The sequence below is a fragment of the Cnephaeus nilssonii genome, assembly GCF_951640355.1.
Source record: "Cnephaeus nilssonii genome assembly, chromosome: 22".
In the NCBI taxonomy this organism is placed as follows: Eukaryota; Metazoa; Chordata; class Mammalia; order Chiroptera; family Vespertilionidae; genus Cnephaeus; species Cnephaeus nilssonii.
Window position 1 is genome coordinate 14,842,131 of NC_137093.1, and position 16,337 is coordinate 14,858,467.

The window sequence follows — 16,337 nt, forward strand, 5'->3', positions numbered from 1 at the left end:
TCTCAGAGCGGAGGGAAGTGGCACCATTGCTTGGGAGTTCCGTGGCCAATAACACCCGAGTAGTTTGCCAACTCATCACAGTAAAATCACCTTTTGAACGTTGGGTGCCTTTCCTTCCCACATGGCCCCAACCTTACAACTAGGGATTGTATGCGTTATCAAAAGCACCAAATTCTCTCATTTATTGGACAGCAGGAGCCAAGTGCGCCTTTTCCTGAAATCCCCTTACTGACGTCCTGGTTGAAATCTCCTCTAAGCGGATCAGTTACTATTCCCCTTAGAGAACAGATGGGAAACCTGGGTGCAGGTGTTAAGAAGAGTGCAATATGCCTCTCAAGCTGGTCAGAATCTACCTCCAAAGAGACAATTTAAAAAAATATACATTTTTTTTTATTGATTTCAGAGAGGAAGGGAGAGGGAGAGAGAGAGAAACATTAATGAGAGAGATTCACTGATTGGCCACCCCACGCATGCCGGGAATCAAACCGTGACCTTCCGGCTCATAGGTCGATGCTCAACCAGCAGCCCCGTGTCTGGAAGCCAGGACTCACGGGATCTGTCTTAGCAATGAATGGATTTCCCCCGGTCTTCAGGCACGAAGGCTATCGAAACAAGGCTCTCCAACTAGTGCCCTTTTGCTCATGAGTAACATCCAAGTGAGGGAGAGGACGGGGTCTTAGTTTTCGTGAGCAGCGCTCAGTAGGACCTCAGTGGTTTGGCATAGATTGGCTCCAGGATGTGATGAGTTAGAACCAAGAAGAGAGCTCCGAGGAAGACAGCAGTGAGGCAGGCCAGCAGGACGTAGCGACCAATGAAGAAGGCATCCACAATCTGGAGAAAGAAACATCAAAAATGAAGTTACTATCACTTCAGCACCAGCTGTGCTCAACTGAAATCGTTGATGAATGGGCCCAGAGCCTGTTCGTATTTGTGCCTTCCAGTAACATCCTGCCCTGGGTCTCCTCTGTAAATGGTCAAGAAAGAACATTTTCTTAACGACCTGAACCGGAAGTGCAAGATAAAGAAAGAATGAATGAATGCACAGGAAACAAATGGCTTGATTTAGGAGATCTGTAAACACTGTGAAGACCCCGGACAAGTTCTTTATGTTCTAGAATCATATGTTATGTTATGTTATCTGAAAGCATTTCTGAGATGCTTGCTTGGTCTTAGAAAGGCTCATTTTAGTTAACTTTCTTTAGAGAGAATTTTAAACATGCATATAAATGTGATAGCATATTAAATCCTATGTACTCCAAATCCTAATCCCCAAAATAACCCATTGCCAATAGTGGAGGGTTCATTTTCAAAATAAAAAGCTGGCTCTTTAAAACTTTCATCTGAAGAGTTCTGAACCCTAACATTCATACCCAGCATTCCAGGGGTTAGGGAGAATGGCCATTTACCTGAGATACTAAAGCACTAAGACGATAGGTAGATCATGTCCCCCAATCAAACAGTTGGCTGCTTGGCAACCAGTCATACTTGAGGCCCCAAAGCTGTTAGTCTTTGCTGATAAAAACCGCTAATTAGTGTTAGGTACCCACTGGTCTGCTGTCTGCTGCCAGCGCTCTACTCTCTCCAGATCCAAACGGTGGTGCTTAAGTTTGGGCAGGAAAAAAGAAATTTAATCTATAGACGTAATGGAACAGCTACACAAACCAAGGGACTGGGTGACTTCACAGATTCCAGAAGCTTTGAGAAGCCAGTACCTCGCAGAGAATCCCAAATATTTAAAAGGTGACTGGGGTGCACAGAACAACAGTGCAAGAATGTCCACATCTTAGTTTTCAAAAATTGGGGATGTGTTAGATTACATGGCAAAGCAGAATTAAGGCTGTAAGTGGAACCAAGCTTGCTAATGAGCTCACCTCAAAATAGAGAGGCTGGCCTGGCTGACAGGCGGGCCCAGTGTAATGAGAGGGTCCTCAAAAGTACAGGAGGGAAGCCAAGTCGGAGAGGTGTTACCTTCCTGACTCTGAAGAGGGAGCGAAAGACCCCCAGTCTCAAGGGTGACCCCCCGAAGATGGAAAGGGCAAAAACACAGTCTTTCCTAGAACCTCTAGAAAGGGATTCAGCCCTTCCAACCCCTTGGCGTTACCCCAGTGCAACCGATTTTGAACTTCTAGCTCACTTTAAGATAACACATTTGTACTTTAAGCCTCTGAGTTTGTGGTCATTTGTTACAGCAGCCGCCGGACAGTGACAGTACAGGGGCCACCCACCAAGCACCTGTCAAGTCCAAATACTGCCATGATCGCTGAGACCCAAAGACAACACGAAGAAAGGGCTGCTCCAGAGACACCCCCACAAGCCAACGCAGACAAAGGTCAGTTTGATCAAACAGCTTTAACACAACTTTGACCTTGGCTCCAGTATGAACACGTCTCCTGCGGGCTACATGTTTGCTCGTTCGACACGTTTCACTTTTTAATTAGCCAATTAGCAGGCCCTGGGTGGAGAAGGCCCAGGTCATGTATTATTGATAGGTATTGAGCCAGGCTGCGGCCGGACCAGTTCTCAGAGCCCGAAAATGAGAACTCCAGTCCGCTGGCCATGCTGACGAACATCTTCTGCTCAAACCCCGTACTCCTCTCCCGGGTCTGCAGGTCATGTGACAGGACAGAGGGACTGACTGTGAACCGTGTTTGCTCTGTGCCCTTCTCCCAACATTGGTATCTGCAGCCATCCAGAAATAGGCAGCCTTCATCAGGCTCCCCCTTTAAGTCAGGCAAGCCGAGGTGGGAGCTACCCCAGCTCGCACACGGTACCCAAACCAGCAGAGTGGTTTTAAACGCTGACCAAAGAACCTAGCATGGATGGAAATAATTCCTTAAATTATGTGGTATTATTTCCTGCGAGTTTTCAGAACAATTCTCCCTGCTTTTGCCATGATTAGCCCTAGAGTTGGAAATATGTGCCAATTTTGGTTCAGAATTATGTAATTTTGTGAACTGTTGTAAAGTGTCACAATAGTTTATGAACTCTCTGTGATGGCCCCTAATAGTCTTGAGTCCCCAACAATGGAAGTTTTGAAGACAGAGCTCAGTTTCAATCCTTGCTCTGAATCCTTCTATGTATGTCTGACCTTGGGCAAGTACTTTTACTTCTTACAGCCTCAGTGTCCTTATCTATAAAATGGGGATAACAGTACCTACTTCATACTACTTTGGGTCATCTAGAGGTTTAAATGAGATCATGCAAACAATGTGCTTGTTACAGGACCTTGCACACAGTAATCCCTTAAAAAATGTTAGCTATTATCACCATTCCTGCTTAAGAAGTTACAGTGGAGGTTGAAAGAAGCTGATAGAAGGAATAATGGGACATAAGAAGTCAACACCATTAAGATGGTAGGGGTCTGAGAGCAGCTGGGCATGAAGAAGCCAGGGCCCCAACCAGGAATGAACCAGAAGGAGGAGAGTGTCCAGGGCTGGGCTATGAGAAAGATGGTAGAAATCCACTCTGAGAGGTGGTGCGGGCAGGTGCGGTTCCAGCAATGAGGACCAAAGGAACGCCCAGAAGACTGAGTGGTGAACTCATCTATTGGAACAGCTTCCTCACTACTCTTCTCTATGAAAAGTGTATTCTTCACGTCAGAAATGGAAAATTCAAACACAAGGAGGCAGAAAAGCATGCCGCTCAGCACCTTGGGCACTGCAGAAGGTTAGGCCCAGGATCCGAGTTTCTGAGCCCAGGCCACCTGGAAGGGACACTGTGACGCCAGGAGCAGGTCTATTCCTGTTCTGAATTCACTTTTCCTCCCCCTGCCCCACAGTAGGAGGTGCTCATTCATCTTGATGGGGACTCAGAGTACGATTCTATTCCTGGGTGAAGGGGCGGGGAATCTAAACCTCCCCCGAGCTTTCCTCATCCTCGCTTTAACTTTACAAATCTTCTAACACAGCTCAGCCCACCTGACATCAGGGAACACCGCAGGGTAGGCGTGAGGCCCAGGCTAAGAGGAACAAGAGTTACAACTTGGGAGGCAAAATAAAAGCAGTAGTTTTACCTTCATCTCGACCTCTGGGGCTGGGGTTTCACTGGTGCGGGGGAAGAGCAACAGGACTGCCGTGATGAGCAGAGCACCGAGGAATACCAAGACCACGGAGAACCTGGGGTCAAAGGGCAAGTGTTACAGCACTGCTTACAGTTTCCTCTCGGTCGGTCAGGCCCGGTGGGCTCTTCCCTGGGGCCAGTCTTCTGTGTTTGAGCCCATTAACAAAGCCCAGGGAGCGGCTGTCCACGCAGCCTGTAACTTTAGAAACGTTTTCATCCCGAAGCCCTTCTGCCTTGACAGTACCAGCTGGATGCATCCCTGTTCAGCCCCAGTCATTCCAAGCTTCTAAGAATGGGAATTGGGAGTTTTCCTTTTTGCCTCTGCGGAGTCATAATCACAAAAAACCAAAGTGGCCCCTCCCTCACCCCGACTTCCCTGTTTGCTTTTAGACCAGAACACTTGAGTAAAGTATGTGACTCGCCGCTTTACACGGACACTGGCCAGAGAGCACAAAGCTATAGTGTTGTGTCAGCTTATGGCCTCTCTCCTGAGGCTGGTGCATGATGGAGAGCCGGTCGTTATCAGGGCCCCTGGGGCCAGGTCTAGAGCTCAGGGACTGGACCAAGCATCGGCCACAGGCTGAACAATGAAGAAACTCACACATGCACAGCCCCAACACTTGGTGCTTATGGCACAAGGTGAAAATGTGCCCATAATTACCAAAAGGATTTTCTGAATTCTAAATGTGTTATGAGCACCAGTGATTTTGCTCCTCATTGTTTTACCGTGGATTCCCAGGGGGAAAGAGCGTCTTACCTGGTTGCACCGGAGGCTCTGGACAACACCACACACAGCAGCAGCGCCAGCACCCAGACCAGAGCTAAGACGAACACGCCAGTGCCCACGCCGAGCACAGTGCCGGCCACCTGTGGGGAGAGGAAGCCTGAGCCCTGTACTCACCCCACCCAGCCCTGGGCCAGCGCGGGACCAGGTGTCCTCTCAGCCCCCAGCCTGCCCACCTTCTGCGCACTCCTGGGGTACATGAAAGCACTCAGCCAAATACAGAAAGTCCAAACTCGTAATATAAAAAGATGTCTATATGCATATGTACATATGTATAAGTAGGAATAAATCCAACAAAAGATGTATAGGGTTTTTATAACAAAACTTATAAAATTTTATTCGAAGTTTTTTTAAAAAAGATCTGAATAGAAAAATAAAACAGACCCAAATAGAGACATAACCCATGTTCCTATTTGGGATGGTTCAACTTTAATAGATCTTAATTTTCCTTAATCTATCAATTCAATGCCATTCTCACCAAAAAATCTCAAAAATAGTATTTTTTTGTGTGTGGAACTTGAAAACCGATCCTCAATTCATATGGAAGAGCAAAAGCCCAAGAATAGCAAAAACAATTTTAAGAACTAGGATGGAAACTTGCCTTTCTTGTTACCAACTGCCACAAGACACATTATAAAACCAAGGTAATTAAAACAGTGTGATGGTGGCATAAAGACACATGGACCCGCAGAATAAGACAAGAGAACCCGGAGCCAGATCCGGGCATTTATGAGAGCTTTGTTCAGGACAGAGTTGGCTTTATGATTCAGTGGATTTCATAGATGGTGTTGGGACAAGTGATTATCCAATCAGAAAATAATAAAATTAGATCTCTACTTTAAATCATACCCAGAAACCAATTTTAAATGGAAAGTAATTCATTATAAAACAGCATATGTTTAAATATACAAATGTTCGGGCTGACTACCCTAGAATACATAATGAAGTACAGCAGTCAGATGCTTGCACCTAAACTTAGAATCACCATGAACGGAAAAGTACAAAATGCAAGGCTGATGCAGGTGCGTTGGATGGCAGCTCAAATACCACGAGCTGGGCTGCCTTCAGTTATGTGAATTTTCTAGAGTGATGAACAACTCTTGTTAAAGTTCCAAACCACAAATAAGTATAATTTCCCCTTGATTTACATTAAGAGTTGCATTCCTGGAAATTTTAACTATGTTCAACTCTGCCAAAAAATACATTATGTTTGTACAAAAAATAAAGTTAGATTTAGGCTCAGATTATAAATGAGTATCCTGTGGGACACTCCAGAGTTGTACAGGATGCAGGACAGTTCTCCACAGTGAGGGCTGTTTGTGCATCGCAGAGTATCGAACAGCTCGGGCCCTGCTCTGTAAAACCCCAAAGTCACAATAATACTCAAATAGGCCCCCGCACATTCCAAAATGACCAAGGAGAAGTACCACCCTCTTTGGAGAATCACTGTTCTGGAAAAACTCATGCACAAAGAGACATGTGCAAGGATGTTAGTTTATAATACCAAAACATCTGGAAAAACCTAAATGTCCATCAATAAGAGAATGGATGCAATATTACATACTCATACTGAACATGAAATGAATAAACTTGATCTATCTGTACTGAGAGAAATACAGCTCAGAAATAATGTTGAGTGACAAAAGAAAGCTGCAAAATGAAGCCCATAGTATAATGATACTTGTATTTTTTTAATGTACAAAAAACTCAATAGCAATGTTGTTTATGATATACTATATATTATAAAAGCATAAAAATATGGGCACAGATAATGCATAACAATTTCAGAAGAGTGTTTGCCTCAGGGGAGGAAGGGAAGAAGGAGAATGGGGCCAGGAAATAGATCAAAAGGCATCTGAACTAAGTCTGTGATGTTTTATTTCTTTAAAATATAAAACTTAAGCTGATGTGTCAAAATGTCAATGTTTATTTATCTAGTTGGTAGGGCATAGGTATTTGTTATACTACCCAGTGTAATACTATTTTTGATAATTCTCAAAAAAATTTTAATTTTTAAAAAGTTAACTGCAGGCAGGGTGCACATGAATTGAGATCAGAGAACAGAGATTGGTGACCAGTTGGGATACTATTGCAGTTCTCTAGTTCAGAGATGTTGAGGGCCAGAACTCTGTCTTAGCTGTGGAGATGGAGCCTAGGAAGAAGGCATCAGAAACGAGGCGGAAAACATCAACAAAATGAAAAGACAACCCACTGAATGGGAAAAGATATTTGCCAATGACACATCTGATAAGGGGTTGATACCAAAATTTATAAAGAACTCATGCAACTCAACACCAAAAAACAAACAAATAATCCAAATTAAAATGGGCAAAGGACCTGAATAGATATTTCTCCAGAGATGATATACAGGTGACCTATAGACATATGAAAAGATGCTCAATATCACTAATCATCAGAGAAATGGAAATTAAAACCACAATGAGATATCGCCTCACACCTGTAAGAATGGCTATCATCACTAAAACAACGAACACCAAGTGGTAGCAAAGATGTGGAGAAAAGGGAACCCTGGTGCACTGTTGGTGGGAATGCGGATGGGTGCAGCCACTATGGAAAACAGTATGAGCCCTAGCCAGTTTGGCTCAGTGGATAGAGCATTGGCCTGCGGACCAAAGGGTCCCGGGTTTGAATCTGGTCAAGGTCACGTACCTTGGTTGCAGGTTGCTCCCCAGCCCAGGCCCTGGTCAGGGCTGGTGCGAGAGGCAACCAATCGATGTTTTTCTCACCTGGATGTTTCTCTCTGTCATTCCCTCTCTCTAAAAATCAGTGGAAAAAATATCCTCGGGTGAGGATTAAAAAAAAAAAAAAGAGAGACAACAGTGTGGAGGTTTCTCAAAAAAGTAAAAATGGAACTGCCTTATGACCCAACGATTCCACTTCTGGGTATATATTGGAAGAAACCTGAAACACTGATTTGAAAATACATGCAACCCTATGTTCATTGCAGCATTATTTCCTATAGTTAAGCTATGGAAACAGCCCAAGTGCCCATCAGTAGATGAGTGGATAAAAAAGTGGTGGTACATATGTACAATGGAACACCACTCAGCTATAAAAAGGAAGAAAATCGTACCTGTTGCAACAACATGGATGAACCTGGAGAGTATTAGGCTAAGTGAATAAGTCAGTTAGAGAAAGACAAATACCATATGACTTCATTTATATGTGGAATCTAAGGAACAAAACAAACAAACAAAATAGAAACAGACTCATAGATACAAAGAACAGACTGATGGTTGCCACAGAGGAGAGGAATTGGGTTACTGGCTGAAAAATGTGAAGGGATTGAGGAGTACAGATTGGTACTTACAAAAGCGTTATGGGGATGTAAAGTACAGCATAGAGAATACAGTCAATAATATTGTAATAACTATGTATGGTGCCAATTGGGTACTGGAAATATCAGGGGGGAACAATTTGTAAAGTAGTGTATATGACTATCTAACACTATGCTGTACACCTGAAATTAATACAATAATGTTGAATGTAAATTCTAATTGAAAAAAAATTTTTAATTAAGAAAAAATAAACGATGCAGGTTTGCTGCTTGGTTGACTGAGTTCTTGGTACTACCCTTAACAAGATACTAGTTAAGTTTTTAAAAAATATATATTTTATTGATTTTTTTTTACAGAGAGGAAAGGAGAGGGATAGAGAGTTAGAAACATCGATGGGAGAGAAACACCGATCAGCTGCCTCCTGCACCCTCCCTACTGGGTATGTGCCTGCAACCAAGGTACATGCCCTTGACCGGAATCGAACCCGGGACCCTTGAGTCTGCAGGCCGATGCTCTATCCACTGAGCCAAACCGGCCAGGGCTACTAGTTAAGTTTAATTGCTGCTGTTTTGGATATTACACACAAAAACCTGTAAGCATCGGACCAACTCCATCACCCTAGAATACAGGGCAAATGGCAATGGAAGCTGATCATTAGAAATACTGCCCACCAATCTCCACAAAAATCTTAAAAGTTCATGAGATACTGGGTTCAGTATATGGTCTGGCTTTCAAGTAACGCGATAAATATCCCCAAACTCTTCTAAGCATGAAGTTCAACACTTGATAACCAAGCCGGACATTTTCTCTCACTGAGAGTGAAAAGGAAGGGCTGGATATAGTACAGGGTGCTATGGTGGGGAAGGAGTGAACATGCAGTCACTTTATCTCGTTAATTCAGTGTGTTTTAATGCGGATCATGTATTATTTCCCACACTGGAATAGGCACATTATTGCGTAAAACTTTGATTAAAAATAGTAAAAACAATAGTGTTTTCACTTAATGTCCAGGGCTTTTTCATACCTTCTTTGAGAACTGATGGTCTAGCCAACCTGGGCTCCAGGGTCAGCCCACTTACTGAACGTCTGTGGCATTTAAAACAGGTGGATGGGAGATGGAAGAAAATAACCCGTCTAGCCCCGGCCCGTGTGGCTCCATCGGCTGGAGCGTCCTCCCACAGGCGGCAAGGCCGGCGCCCCACCTACCGCCCCGCCTCCTCCTGCCTCCTCTGGCCCAGCCTCCTCGGCCCAGCTCCCTAAGGCTCCAGCCTCAGCCGTTCTCACCTCCGCCATCCTCTCCGCCGCAGGCGGCCCCACTCCTTACCTCCTCCCGCCCCCGGCTTCCCACACCTCGCAGTCCCACCGGCTTCAGCCTGGGTCTGCTCCTAACGAATCACAAATGGGCTTTCATCCAGGCTGAACCCGATCCGCTAATCAGCGTCCCTCTTTCAACGCCCAGCTTCCCCTCATTTGCCTACGCTCGCCGTGGCTCCAGGCAGCGTGGTGGGTGGGCACGTCGCACCCCGTCACTCCCTCCGATTGGTTGGAGACGGGTCGGTGCTGGGACCCCCGCCTGAAGCTCGATTGGGTAGAAGCCGTCCAAGGCTCCGCGCACGCCCCACCACGCATTGTCAATCACACCATCCCCTAGGTAACCTGCGGGCTCATTGGCCAGTCGCGCCCGAGGGCGGGCTGTAGGGCGGAGAAGAGCGTCTTTCCCCGCCACCCCTCGCTGTTACTATGGAGACGCCACAGTCCTGCGGAGAGGCGCAGGGTCCCAGCCACCGTTCCTTCCTGTCGAAGTGCGGAGATAGGTACAGCAGTCTGGACATTAGTGCCTGTGTCGGGGTCTGAGGAGCACCTCAGTTCCTGAGCCAGTGGCGCCGGTGGGCCAAAGCAGACGTGGCCTCAAAGTCGGGGGGACAGGCCCAATTATTCAGGGTCCTTACCAATGCTCCCGGAGAGAACCGAGTACGACGCGGCAGTGGCGATAACATCATGCTTTCACTTATTCTTCCCCCGCCTTATTGTATGTGGCCTTATGCCACCGTTATTCTTATGAAGTAGACTGTGGCGAGGCTCATTCTCCTCACAGGACAGAACTGGGGAGGGGAGGCCACGGTCGGTCAAGTGCACCTTCTGTAGCCACACCTCCAGGCGCCTGTAACTGGAGCTGATGCACACGCCTTTAGCAAGCTGCGCTTAAATCTAACTGCGAACTAAAACTTGCCATGATTTTTGTCTCGAGGCTGTAACCTGTTAGACCTTTAAAAGATCCATAAACCAGGCTAAGCAAAGGAAGTAGGACAGAGGATGCAAGCTCCATTGCTGAACCAGGAAGGGAACACAAAAAGCAAAACGGTACCAAATTTGCGAGCTCTAGGATTTGAACCCTTGGCCGTACCCAACATTCTGAGATAGCATGAAGCAAACGGTTCAACCCTGGAACACCCCAGCTTTGATGTAGGGAATCCAATGCTGAATCACAGCTTTGTGAGTGAAATTGAAGATGGTTGAAAGCCACCGAATGTACGTCTCAAATTTATTCTACTTTCTTTTTTTTAAAAATACCTTTATCGTTGAAAGTATTACGTATGTCCCCTCCCACCCCCCCCCCCCATTGACCTCCTCTTGCCCCCCCACCCCCCCCCCCAGGCCTTCACAATAGTCTGTGTCCAGGGGTTCTCCATATTGATCGATCTCTTTCCACCCACCCACCCTCCCCTGCCTTCCCTCTGAGTATTCTACTTTCAAAGTTTCATTTACAATGATATGTACAACCAGTGATTTCTTATGTGTTTAACAACTTGACCGTACGTGGACCAATGAGGAGCTCGGTGGTTAAGAAAGCCATTATTTTGATTAATTCATTTGATTGGAATTGAGTACTAAGCACTGGTAGGAACTGTGAGGATACAAAAGAAATACCATGTGACTCCTGCCTTAATAGCCTGTGTTTTGCTAATGAAACAACTGGAAAATGCTTTAAAGCAAGATATAACAATGGGCCAAACTTATGCTCCAGGTAATAATAAGACTTCATATTCACAGAGCATTTAGTAGTTTGCAGAGCACTTCTTCGCTTGTATTATTTGGGTGAAATACTGTTTTGGTCAGAGTTAATGTGGCTCTTCATGGCATAGGTAGAACTAATGCTGTGCCCTGGCATTTGGGTAGGAATGGGAAAGGTGGAACAGAGATGGAAGGGAATCCAGGGAGAGAAAATAGTTTGAGCAAGAGGCTGAGGCAAGAATGAGCAATGAGTATTTGGGAAATAATGTGGAAACTGGTCTAAGCCAGAGTGGAGACAGATAATGGAAAATAACATTGTGTAGACCAGTGATGGGCAACCTTTTGAGCTTGGTGTGTCAAACTTCGCCAAAAAACTGAGCATAACTCGGGTAGTGTGTCACTTTGAGGAAAAAACATTATTTCGCAAATGTTTTATCCTCGGCATGCGGCCGCCTCAGCGGCCGCGTGTCATCAAAAATGGCTACGCGTGTCAGTGGTGACACGCGTGTCATAGGTTCGCCATCATTGGTGTAGACCAACCGGTCAGGACTAGTTCTGAGCCCCTAATGTTTTGGGGGAAAGTGTTCAACATTAGAGTTTGGGATAGTTAATAATTTCTAATGACCAAACTGACTTATGTTAAATTATAAATTAAGAATAGGGCATAAGCCCAGCCAGTGTGGCTCAATGGTTGAGCATGGACCTCTGAACCAGGTGGTCACGGTTTGATTCCCCATCAGGGCATATGCTCAGGTTTCAGGCTCTATCCTGGTGTGGGACATGCAGGAGGCAGCCAATCAATGATTCTCTCTCATCGATGTTTCTGTCTTTCTCTCCCTCTCCCTTCCTCTCAGAAATCAATAAAAAAATAAAATAATTTAAAAAAAGAATAGGGCATGAGTGAGGAGGCACTCCAGACTTCTTACAACTTCCTGACTGGATATAACATTTTGGGTTTTCTCTCCTATAAGAAGGTATCCTCCCCTCAAATCCCACCTTTAACTCACTCCCTAACCAGGAAGAGGTGTTGGTTTTCTGATTAGATAATGCTATCTTACACTCTCATTTAAATTGAAAGAAGTGCTGTCACCATACCACTCCATCTTTTGCCATCTCTTAATCAAAGTTCACGCTAAAGAAAATTTATTACGTGACCATCCAGTCTTTCTCTTTTAAAAAATTGTCTCCCGTACGCCATGTTACAATGTGCCTCTCCACATTGCTCCACATTCCTGCCATATATGTATCACTCACAGTGTACTACCTGTTCAGTGCACATAGGTGCCATATAGGTGTACACTTGTTTAATTACAATTTTCTCTTAAATAAAATCCAAGCAACAATAACTATAAACACCACTATCTAATTTCCTCTCTCTCAAATGTGCAAAGTCATTGTTGTGCTGTTTGGTAGAGAGGTAGGGTAACAAAAATGAGGTTATTAGGGTAATTGAGTACAAGAAATGACTGCAGAGAAGATAAAGTTTTCTTGTTCATTTTATGGTTGTCAAAACTTTTTCTGACAGGAGCCCTGAATTTTTGGTATACATTATCTTATGTGATTATTTTCACATTTCTGCAGGTACATTCTGAAAATGTGCCTAAAACTTAGTAATTGTTGGTATTTAGCTGAGACTCAAAAGCTGCCATTATTCTGCTAAATTGGGAAACTGAGTAAACAGAAATCCTCCCTCCCTCCTGCCCCCAGTAGTTACTGATATTCCAGGTCACCCAGAATTACCACCATGATTTTCTAGATTATAATATTCACCAATGCTATAGAACAGGGGTCAGAAAACTATGGTGTGTGGGCTCAATCTGGCCTGCCATCTATTTTATGTATGCCCTGCAAGCCAAGAATGATTTTTACATATTTAAATGGTTGGGGGGAAAAAATAAGAAATTACATGAAATACAAATCTCAGTGTCCATAAGTCAAGTTTTTCTGAAGCACCAGCATGCTTATTCATTAGCATATTGTCTATGGCCGCTTTCACTTTACAACAGCAGAGTGGAGTAGGTAGTCAAGAGACTGTATGGCACATATGATTACAATACTTGCTATTGGGTCTTTAAGAAAAAGCTCTGATCCTCACTATCTATCTTAGAGTTTGCTAGTGAATCAGACCCCATGGAATGTTGGAACTGAAACAGACTTTGGAAATCATGCAGTGTTAATTTTTTTAAAATCTCACATCGATAGAGACGATATCACTGTGATTGATAAAAAATCTCACATTCTTGCCTAAAATCACATAGTCAGTAGTAGTAGACCCCTAGTTCCGTTGGCTCAAGGTTTCTTTCATATATGTTGTGTCTTCCTTGGGGTGAGATAGGTCTGGAAGCAAAGAGACACATCAAACATTGTCTTGATTTTGATCTCATGTCTCATCCAGATGGATACACTGCATGGTAACCAATTGATGGATACTTGGACTTTCATGATTTCAGCCAATATGAGTTGTCTTCTATTTTCCATTTTTCTCATTTCTCAAAAGTTGTATGGCCATCATGAAAAACTTGCTTACTTTTACTCACTTTCTCTCTTACCAAATCTGTCTGCTTCAGCAAAGGAATTCCGAGGTGGCTGATTTTCTGTTCCGGTTTAAGGTTCTTAAGGGAAGTGAGGACGGTTAGAAAGGCATAGGATGCACATATATGGCCCATCCCTGGACTCCAGGGATGGGCCATATATGTGGAGAGGGGAGAAGAAGTGTCCACAAACCCACTGGTAAGTTTAGTGTATATACCCATATGTGGGCTTTTCTGGGGAGGGTATCCATAGCTTTCCTAAGATTTTTAAGAGACCATGACCTCAAGAAGATTTGGAACAATAGATATAAAAAGATGTGTTTTGGGGAGACTGCTGCTCAGAGGTGTGGTGCGGGAGACTGATCTGGGTTCTTCGGTAAGACCTCGGCTGATATGAGGGAAGAGCTCTTCGCCCACTCTCATCAGCCCACCCAAGTTGTTTTTTTTTTTTAACCTTCTCTGCCACTCATAAAGGTAATAAAAATTCATCAGATTCACAAAGCGGTTGAAGTCAGATGGTGATGAAATCCCAGCATAATTCTCACCAGAGAACGTTCTGATTAATAGAAACTGCAGAGGAACTAATTTTATGAAAATAGCAATTGTTTTAGCTGGAGCAAGCTGGGAGAGCGGGTGCTGATGCAAACAGCTCCATTGTGCGGTGCTGACAGCTCCAATCTGGCCGTTTATTTATTAAATGTCTTTCCGCTGTAAATTATTAAGCCTGGATTCTGGGAAAAGAGGGAGCAGACAGAATAAGACAATAGAATGGAAAGCAAACCTGGACAGCTCCCTTCAGCATTATTGCAGCATTGTGTCTTGTGAAAGCCTCTCTCTGACTCCGTGGTTTAGAGAAGGAGGATGAATTCTCTCTTTGGTGGGGCTCAGAAATGGACAAGACAAATAACATGCTTTGATTTCTCAATTATTTGCCAGTTCTTACAAATCAAAGTGTCCTTCAGGGAAAATTTAACCAGTTGGCTCAACAAGTAGGAGCCAGGTATTTTGTCTATTCTCTGAAAAGGCTGTTTTGCCCAAACAAGGAAGAACTTGGTCTACCTTAACATTAGCAAGTCCCAAGTGAAATGTTTTAGGGTGCTCAGTCACCAGAAAATTGGGTTCATTTGGCCTATTTGATAGCTAGAAAGGTCTTTCATGCTGGGAAGGAGTTCTAGGATCTGTTTCTTAAACTGAAGAATAGAAAAGGCGTGGTGGACAGACAGGGAATGGAATTCTGATTATGCGCATCGTCATTTGAAACGCTGGAGTCCTGGTAAATGGGGAGGGGAGGGATAGTTGGTTTGTGTGAATCTTAGGTTCAATGTTTAACCCTCTTTTCTGAACAGCATAATAGAGGACAGGGGGGCTTCATTTTTTGCCAGGCACCACCTCCTTATTTGCTCGGGGCTGGTAATCATGTACCATTTATGGAAGCTTGAGAATAGGTCATGCATTCATCATTTGTTTATTCGTTTGACAAATATTTGTACTGAGTATTCCTGTGTGCCTGGAAAGTGGGGATAAAGAATGAACAAAACAGTCCTGCTCTCATGGAACTTACATTCCAGTGAAAGGAGCCAGAAAGTCAACAAATAAATGATCTGCTGGTAAAAAAAAAAAATCTGCTGGTTTCAAGTGCTATGGAGAAGAAACGTGGGGTTCTGGAATAAAAATGGATGAAGCGGCACGTAGGGCGGGGTATCATTTTATACAAGTGAGGAAGGAGGATCTCTCTGAATAGGCGAAATCTTAGCAGTGACCTGAGAATCTTAGCAGTGGAAGTGAGAGAGTGAAGAGCCGCGGGCCAAGCGAGCAGGAACGCCCTGGGAGGGATATAGGTGAATCTCAAGAGCAGCAAGGAGGCCAGTGCAGCTGGAGTGGGGAGGGGGCCTGCAGGGGCCTTGTAGGGCTGTAGCTTTCTTCTGAGTGACATGGAAGCCACTTGAGGAGTTTAGCACAGAGGAGTGACATTATCTGACTTGCCTGCCAGAAAGCAAAGCCAGAAGGAGCGTGCCAGATACCAGTTAATGCGGTCTAAGGTCAGAATGGGGCTTGATTCTCGTAACAGTGACTAGCTTTGGTGATTGCTTCCCAGTATGTGAAGTGGAAGGCTCATTTCTCTGCATCTGTGGGGTGGGTGAGGGTTCTCTGTTCTTTGTAAACAGCATCCTCCCCTGGAGGGTGCCGCAGGTGGTGACACAGCGGACTTTAGGTCCCTTTGTTCGCCTACAGTTAGAAGGAGGATATGAGGCATCAAACAGCACAGACTCTGTTAGCACTGGCCCTGCCCAGCGCTGGGTTTGCAGCTGGCCAATACAAAGCTCTTGCAGGAGAAGGCTTCTGTGAGTTCCGATTTCCTCTCCTCTGTGGAGCAGGAGAGGACTGCAGCCCTAGAGGCAGGCACCAGGCAGCTGCTGGGAGGATATATATGGCAAACTCAGCTGGAGTCTATGCAGGAACATTTGGTAGATGGGGGAGGAAACTCATGATGTTTTATGGGGAGTGAGAGAGTATTAGGAGAACCATGGGGCTTCTGGATTAGCAGATGTCTGGAGGCATCGCTACAGCCTATGACAGGCCTGAGCCCCATGCTTCCTTATAAGATGTCAAGTTCACTGTGTCCAAGAAGCAGCTGAAAAATGCTTCCATTCA

The 16,337-nt window shown here is 44.7% G+C and overlaps 2 protein-coding genes across 2 annotated transcripts in view; one reads left to right on the plus strand and one right to left on the minus strand.

Annotated features, from left to right (window-relative positions):
* Positions 1–416: 416 nt before the first annotated feature.
* On the minus strand, positions 417–9,509 carry TMEM218 (transmembrane protein 218). The gene is made up of 4 exons (XM_079763160.1): positions 9,427–9,509; positions 4,817–4,926; positions 4,013–4,115; positions 417–831 (listed from the first exon to the last, which is right to left on the minus strand). Exons 1-4 carry the CDS (start codon positions 9,433–9,435, stop codon positions 697–699), a joined length of 357 nt encoding a protein of 118 aa, XP_079619286.1. The 5' UTR covers positions 9,436–9,509; the 3' UTR covers positions 417–696.
* A 1,054-nt stretch (positions 9,510–10,563) lies between these two features.
* The window catches only part of PKNOX2 (PBX/knotted 1 homeobox 2), a 280,121-nt gene continuing 274,347 nt past the window's right edge, over positions 10,564–16,337 (plus strand). The window contains exon 1 of the mRNA XM_079762224.1: positions 10,564–10,671. The gene's annotated coding sequence lies outside the window, so the exon portion shown is untranslated. The remainder of the gene's footprint in view (positions 10,672–16,337) is intronic.

Bases quoted from the DNA above. Each gene is read 5' to 3' on its own strand.
- TMEM218 (XM_079763160.1), bottom strand. The intron at 4,116-4,816 runs GTAAGACGCTCT...CTTTGACCCCAG, and splicing joins AGAGCCTCCGGTGCAACCAG to GTTCTCCGTGGTCTTGGTAT. The intron at 832-4,012 runs GTAAAACTACTG...TTCTTTCTCCAG, and splicing joins CCCCAGAGGTCGAGATGAAG to ATTGTGGATGCCTTCTTCAT.